Source organism: Balaenoptera musculus, chromosome 4 (genome assembly GCF_009873245.2).
Source record: "Balaenoptera musculus isolate JJ_BM4_2016_0621 chromosome 4, mBalMus1.pri.v3, whole genome shotgun sequence".
Lineage (NCBI taxonomy): Eukaryota > Metazoa > Chordata > Mammalia > Artiodactyla > Balaenopteridae > Balaenoptera > Balaenoptera musculus.
The window spans coordinates 75,808,774-75,816,520 of record NC_045788.1 but is presented as its reverse complement, the minus strand read 5'-3'; the positions used below and the strand labels follow the sequence as shown (position 1 = coordinate 75,816,520).

At 46.9% G+C, this 7,747-nt stretch overlaps 1 protein-coding gene across 5 annotated transcripts in view; it reads right to left on the bottom strand.

Annotated features, from left to right (window-relative positions):
- MYLK (myosin light chain kinase) overlaps window positions 1–7,747 on the bottom strand; it is a 219,531-nt gene that overhangs the window by 5,833 nt on the left and 205,951 nt on the right. For all 5 annotated transcript variants that reach the window (XM_036851338.1, XM_036851336.1, XM_036851337.1 and 2 more), the window contains 2 exons: window positions 6,332–6,455; window positions 60–189 (listed from right to left, as the gene is read on the bottom strand). In XM_036851338.1, coding sequence (XP_036707233.1) covers window positions 60–189; window positions 6,332–6,455 — 254 coding nt within the window. The remainder of the gene's footprint in view (window positions 1–59; window positions 190–6,331; window positions 6,456–7,747) is intronic.

Sequence of the window (7,747 nt, the reverse complement as noted above, 5' to 3'; positions counted from 1 at the left end):
TCCCCCAACCCTTCCTTTGTCACCATCTGGCTAGAGAAAATCTTCCTGGAGCTCCTTACCTTCAGACTCTAGTTTTTCTGCATTGAGTGGGCTGGTTGGTGACCCTGCTGAAGATTTCCTGCCACTGAGCCCTGAGATCATTGCCATAGAGGACAGTCTTCCAATGGCTCTCACAGCATTGCCCGTTTTCTGGAAAATAGACACTGGCGTTGGACTCAGGCGTGTCCACTGGTTCCAGCTGGGCAGCGGGGCTCAGGGAGAAGAGCCCAGCCCAGAGAAGCAGCGTGTCCTTGAAACAAGGGCCTCCTGAGTGCCGAGGTTCTGCAGAGGAGTGAGCCCAACCTTGCTCTGCTCAGCACTATCAGCGTGTCAGAAATGTTCGGAGAATGGAATGGGGCCTGGAACCGATGTGTGCGTTAATGTGACTAAACAAGGTCACATGAGACAAAAACCCTTTTCATACTGTGCTTCAACTCCCATAAAAGGGATAGTTTTATATAAAGCAACTGCAGGCTTAGACGGCTCCAAAGACTTAACTGCTGACAGGGCCCAGTGGAGCTGTTTCTCATAAAACAATGCTAGTGTAGGATTTTAATTGGCCAAGAGAATAGTTACTACGGATCCCACAGGTCCCGTTGGGAAAAAAAAAAAAAGGCCTTCTATTGACCATAGGCAAGTCGCTTAACCTCCCTGGGCTTCAGTTTCCTTCTCTGTATAAGGAGGGGGTTGGACATGATGATCTCCAAGGTCTCATTTAGTTCTGTTTATGATTCAGATACTTAAGAGATTTCGAGAAATACTCTGGCTGGCCCCAGCACAAGTCTACAGTGAAGTTTCTGGAGGGGTGTTCTCTCCCTGATGTACACCCAGCATCAAAAAAACAGCACCCAAAGAAATGAAAAGCACAGCACTTAGCATTTCTTAGTCGAGGCACCTTGGGAGAGGACAGAATTTCCACTGAAAAAGATGCCAGGACTTGAAAATTTTCTTTGCATTGTGAAAATTCTACCAAGCATAGGATTTAGGTCAAGAAGTCCCCAATAATAGACATTGTGTCTGTGTTTCTCGCCTTTAAGTAAAGATTCTCACCCCTTTTCTAAGGTCAATGGAATGACTAAGATAAGAAAACTAAGGCATAACCACTGCTTTCCAAGCCCTGCACCCAAAGCATCTTTTCAGGCATCCAGATGCTGTGCATCCAGGGAGCAAATGTCACCACAGACTAGCTGCTGAGAGAGGAAGGAAACAGCCTGTACACAGGCAGACGGCTGGCACTCACCCACTGGACCTCAAACTGTGCCGGCAAAGCCATTTTCCTCCTGAATTAACTTCACACACTCAGGTATTTCAGGCAAGCCTCACAATTTTGGACTATCTGAAAAGCCAGTATACTTCAGTTAAAAGATTATTTCAAAAGTAAAGAATTTCAGGTTGCTAGGGAATCACATAGAAAATGGGTGTGTGTGTGGTGTGTGTGTGTGTGGTGTGTGTGTGTGTGTGTGTGGTGTGTGTGTGTGGTTTAAGCGGAGACCTACTGCTGTGACCACAGTTGCTTCCTGTTATGTCACATCCCATCCTTGCTGGAGCTACTTTCACGCACTCTGGAAAGGCATTCCATCTTGCCCTGTCCTCTGGCCATCCACCTCTCACATATACACTGTGGGGTGTGGTTATGCGTCTGGCCCTCTGTCCCACAGTGAAGCTGGGTCACTCTGAAAAGAACCCAGGAGGCCCCAGGTGGAGGTGATGAGGGGGGAAGAAGGTGAGGAATGACGACCCACTGACAACTGTGTGCAGAGGCACTGTGGCCCTGCAGAGAACACCCTGGGAGACTGAGACTACGTAGCAACTTGCATGCCTTCTGGGAGAGGCTGTTACTGGTGACATCACTGATCTGTTTGTTCTGCTAGCTGGAGTGTGGAGAGACCCAGCTCTTCCCAGGGGAGCTTACCCTGACTTCAAGAATGGGTAAGAGGTGGTGCCAGCCGACAGCCCTCCCTACGGAGTCCACGCCGGACCAGACTACTTCCTAACCAGCCAAACTCTCAGACTCAGCCCTTCTCAGCTCTCCAATCCCTTCATCCAACACAGATTGGTTTGCCCTGAGCCAGGAGTCTCTAAACTCAGAGGGTTTGTTCCTAACAAGGGACAGGTTAGTTCTCTAACCACTCATTGCTCTGTTAACGTGTGCAAGTCAGTTCCCCTCTCTGGGCCTCATTGTTGGACCTGAAGATTCAAATCTTCCTGCAGCTCTAGTCTTCTACAGAAAGACTATGATTCAGACACGCAAATGTGTAGCAGGGAACGCTCCCCTTGAGCCCATGGGCTCCCTAATCCCAAACACCTGGATGCAGGACTGTCTTCACTTGTATGGTGTGGAAGAATGAAGTCTTTCCTCTTCTGTTAACAAAATGACTAATACGAAGCTATGAGAACAAGGCAAATCAAAGTGTTATAATATTTCAGAGAAGGTGGCAAATAACAAATGAATAGACCACACATTGGGGGAAATTTTCCATCAGATGGAGCAAAAGACCATATAATTTCTAAAACAGGAAGAAATGTAAGTGCTCAATAGGGAAAATCTTAACAATAACCTACACATCAGAGGTCAATCTTTGGAAGCTGCTTCATGGGAAAAAATAGTTGCTGGGGAAGTTATTTGTCAGAACTATATGTTCTAGCCTTCCAGTTTCATGCCTTTGAGCTGAAAATTGGTTGCTGCTTTACTAACTGAGAACTTTGGAAAGTTTTTAAACAGAAAGATTCAATTCTTGGTAAGTTCCATCCTTGTCTTGAGGAGGCCTTTTTCTTGTTGGAGGGCAGTTGCCAAGGCTGGGTTCCTGTGTTCCAGGCGGGCAGGGTCTGTAACGGCTTCCCTAACAGAGCACAGACTCCCTCCCCTGGGAGAGCCAGCGAGGGTGACTAACCAGCCTGCTTTCCCAGGACTGAGGGATTGCGCAGGATGAGGGGCTTTCAGGGATAAAGCTGAGACAGGCCCTGGAAAACCTCGGCAAGGTGATCACCCTAGAGCCAGCCAGCCATCATGGGCCCTCCATAAACTCCAACAGCCCCAAGACTACAATTTCCCCTGAGAATGCATATTATCTAAATGTGATGGCCAAGAGTACTCCATGCTATACTGAGTCAAAAGCTTTCTTCCCCAAGGCCCTTTGGTCCATACTGCTGAAGTCTTTGTGGTTCCTCAGAGAATAAAGATGGCTGCCCACAAGCTCCAATTCCTAGTCCTTTGCTTCCATTTTGCATGCAGAAGTCCTGTTATCCTGCTCAACTTACCCACCCTCAGTGCTATTACTCACCACCATGTCTCTTCAACATTCTTTTGATGTAAATAAAAAACCTACCCTCTTTCAGAATAACTTCATTCTAAGATCAATAATACAATGAGTCATCTATCTACTGCTTGCTTGTTGGGGTTTGTTCCCATGTTACTTCCTTCCCCTTTTATGAAAACCACACCAGGGGCTTCCCTGGTGGTGCAGTGGTTAAGAATCTGCCTGCCAATGCAGGGGACATGGGTTCGAGCCCTGGTCCGGGAAGATCCCACGTGCCACGGAGCAACTAAGCCCGTGCACCAGAATTACTGAGCCTGCGCTCTAGAGCCCGCAAGCCACAACTATTGAGCCTGCGCTCTAGAGCCCGTGAGCCACAACTACTGAGGCCGCATGCTACAACTACTGAAGCCCATGCGCCTAGAGCCTGTGTTCCGCAACAAGGGAAGCCACCGCAATGAGAAGCCCGTGCACCGCAACAAAGAGTAGCCCCCGCTCACTGCAACTAGAGCAAGCCCGTGCAGCAACGAAGACCCAACGCAGCCAAAAATAAATAAATTTAAAAAAAATCCTTAAGAATGTCATACGCTTTAAAAAAAAAAAAACCACACCAGAATGATAACAAGGAAGCTTTTCTCAAGCAGCTGTAGAGCGTTCTGGGCCCCCTTTGCTTGCCCTGGCCCTCTCCCTCCACAGCGCAACCCATTCTATTCCCCTCCACTCCACTCCGCCTCAGCACACAGAACCTCAGCTGCTCTGAGAGGGAACCCCCTATTCCAGGGGTGCTAAGGTCCTGGTATCCAGAGTTTAAAATGTGGAAAACATTTTCCTAAGGAAGAAATGTAACACAAGATGGTCAGATGCAGCTGAACTATTACCAGTGACAATATGCTTCAGGGACATTATGTGTTGAATGGGATTTTGCAGACTATGTAATTTTGTGAAACCTAACCACTGCTTCTGTGGAAAAGCCATTTCCAAATGCTGCTACCTATATTAAAATAGGAAATTAATGTTCCTTCTCTGAATTCTGTCCTTTCCCTTCTCACTTTCAGAAAACTTTTGGCTAATAACACTGTAAACAACAAGAAAAAAATGTGATTCAAATATCACCACAAATTATGGTTTCCGGACCCATCTGACTGAAAAATTCCATTTATTTCCTCTCCCATTTCCTTATCTCTTCTCTGCGCCTATCCCCTGGGTTTAGGCTCTTCCTGGCTTTGGTTCACCAGCAGATGTGTGGATGCCTCCAGAAGCCTGAAGTGATAAGCCTGCCCTTTAGCCCACGGCCTCATCCAACCAAAACCCAGTGAGACTCCCTCCTCTGAGAACTGCCCCACCCCCATACCAGTCACCGTATCCGCTCCAGAAATACCAGTATTTCTTTGAGATCTACTGGCCACAGGATCATTAATAAAGCCAATCTTTGATTTTGTGGCCCCCTTGTGGCTTTGTTTTTTTAAAAGAATATCTGCTCCTCTGATTTCACTGGACCCTAATGGCACCAGAGGGTAAGGTAAGCGGCACAGGTGTTCCAACTCACCAGGTACTTGACGGAGGCCAGGAGATCCACCCAAACCTTCAGGCAGGGCTAACCAAGAACTGACTCCCACTTCGGGGAGTCCACTGAGATGTGCAGGGGGTGGAGTCTCTCAGACCCACACACCCGAAGCCCCTCTCTCACCTTTGCTCCTCTCAACCTTTGTGTGAACTTGGACTTTTCAGTGAACTGTGGTTTAGTCATTCTGTGTGGCAAGTCACCAGTGTCCCAGTTGCCCCTAAAATGGTGGTTTCCTTTTTCTCTGCCACAAAGGCAAGGTCTAAATGCCCCAGTCCCCTGAATGCCCAGCTAAAAGACTGCTCCTGTCAGGCCAGCATGATCAGGGTGAGGTCCAGTTCCCACCTCTGAGCCTTTTCCTCCGTCTGTGCTGCTATCCCCTCCTCTCCGTGTTCTACCCATGTTCCATGGCCAACTTCAAACTCCTGCCCTTGGCAGCCTTTCTTCACAACCACATCCACCTCTGGTGTGACTGGTTCCATTCTCTGTCCACACTCACATATATGGGTATGGAGAGCTATAGTGATCATTTATAATTCTTGGTGTGTGTTATGTCCTTTTAGGTCTATTTGCTTCAGGTCCCTGTTACACTATGCATTCCTTGAGTATAGAAACCATGTACCCTCCAGTAGCCCAGGAATTTTATAATACTAGTAGTGATAATAAAAATAAAATAGATCATGATAAGTTCTCTATGGTTTTGGATGATCATTTTCTCCATCTGCTAACAATCAGAGGCAATTTGTGTCATTAAACTGTGTGCTGTTAAGACTGTGTACGCTGGAGCCAGTCTCTGGGTTTGAATCCTGGCTTTCCCACTTACTAGCTGTGATCCTGGATGACCTTCCTAACCTCTCTCTGCTTTGTTTGTCTGAGAACTGGGGAAAACAATAGTACCTGCCTCCCAGGATTAAAAAACAATGCATAGAGAGTGCTTTGAATATTCTCTGATACATGGCTAGCCCTCCATACATATTGGCTACCGATCTCATTTGTGAACACTTACTATGTGCCAGGCAGTGTGCTAAAGGCCAGATGAATATTATCTCATATAATTCTCACAACAGTGCTGCGATTTGGTACCACTAATACCCCCCATTTTATAGATGAGAAAACGAAGGCACAGCAAGGTTAAGTAACTTGGCTAAGGACATGTAGCTAGTAACATACAACCTCTCTCTGTCTCTCCCATGTCTCTCTTTGTAGATCATGTGCCCATCTCCTTCACTGTAAAGAAATGCAAGACCATCACGCTACCTATAAGGAGATCACATTCTCCAGGGTTGCCAAACAGTCCTAAAGGTGACATTGCTCATCCCTAGTCACGAAGACATGGAATGTCAGTCTTGGTCCCAGACTATTTCAGAAACAAATGTAAACATTTTTGGAGCGAGGCCAGGGCAAGTTGGGAATGAGGGTAGCTTGAATAAAGCAATTATGAGGGGTGACATCCCAGTCCAAAGCGACCCCTCATTACCTGCCATTTTCTTCTTGCCATGTACTTCTTCATCCGCTCCTTGGAGAGTTTCTTGGCCTCCATGTTCTTGGTGTCTTTCATTAGCCATGTATGCTGAAGGCACTGGGTGCAGTCCAAGCGGTTTCTAATAAAGGCAGAGATCAGAGGGTTTCTGAGCAGAAGGGGACCACAGAGACCGCTGGTCAGATCAGAAACGGGAGGTCACCTGTCCCTAGTTACACAGGGCAGAGCCCAGGGCTCTCTGCTCCCAGTCCATCCACCACGATGAGAATCACTGTGCTCTTGGCCTTTTTCCTCTCTTGGTCTGCGTTACACTGACTAGACCCAGAATACACTAGTGTTAAGAAGGCCTAAACACCAGTAAGCAGCTGGAGTCTCATGACCTGCCCTTGGGGTCTAGGGAGGCTAAGTGCTGGAGGGCAGACATGTCTGGGAGTGACTGGCACCGTATTCCAGGGTGGGGTCATTCTGCTGGTCACGTGGGGGCTGGGAACTGTGGAGGCCCGATCCTTCTGCCTCCTTGTCTGATGGAGAGAAGAGTGAAACCTTAGGCCCAAATCTTCGAGAATCAGTGAACTCTCAAGTCTTATGGTGTGGTTGAGTATCAGGTTTTTCCCATTAAAACTCAAAGAGGTATGTCCTTTGTACAACCTATGAATTATGACAACCTTAGAACTGCACTGAAACTCATTTAATCTTCTGAAAGCTCTGGGAATCTAGAAATATTTCAGGGCCATCACCTTAATTGTCATAGGACTAATGAAGTCCAAATTACCAAGTGCTAACATATGTAGAAAAATGAGTAAAAGTAAATTTGCTAACTATAGCAAAATGTAGTGATCTTTAGATAAAGGGATATGGATTATTTTAATTTTCTTATATTCAAAATTTATACAATTTACATGTATTAATTTATAATAGAAAAACATTTTTAAAAGTGCTGATAGAGATTTCTGGTTGAAGAGATGCTGAGTTTGAGTTTATGGGAATCTAGTGTCTTGATCTATATGAAATCAATTCTTTGGTGAGTCCATTTTATGAGCACAGAGGAGCCAACACGTTTCTGAATAAACTCAAGGTCAGGTGAGAAAATAGGGTATATACACAATACCTCATTTACCAAACCTTGGGTGAATGAAGCCTGGTTGACAAAAGCCATCCTTGGACCAGAGTTGTTAGGAAGGAGGTCCGCACCTCCCTGAGGCACCTGGGGAGCGGGGACCCCTCACACGGGAGGGGCATCTCGGCCCCCCCCCCAACAGCTAGATCCTCCTTGGGTCACGCCTGCTTCTGAGGCGAAGACTGGGGCAGCAAAGTGCTAAAAAGACCTCGCTGTCAAGGAGTGTGGAATGTCTCCCCTGGAGGAGTTTGGCCCTGAGCTGGCTAAAAAGGACTGAGAGGTGGGTGCGTAACCAG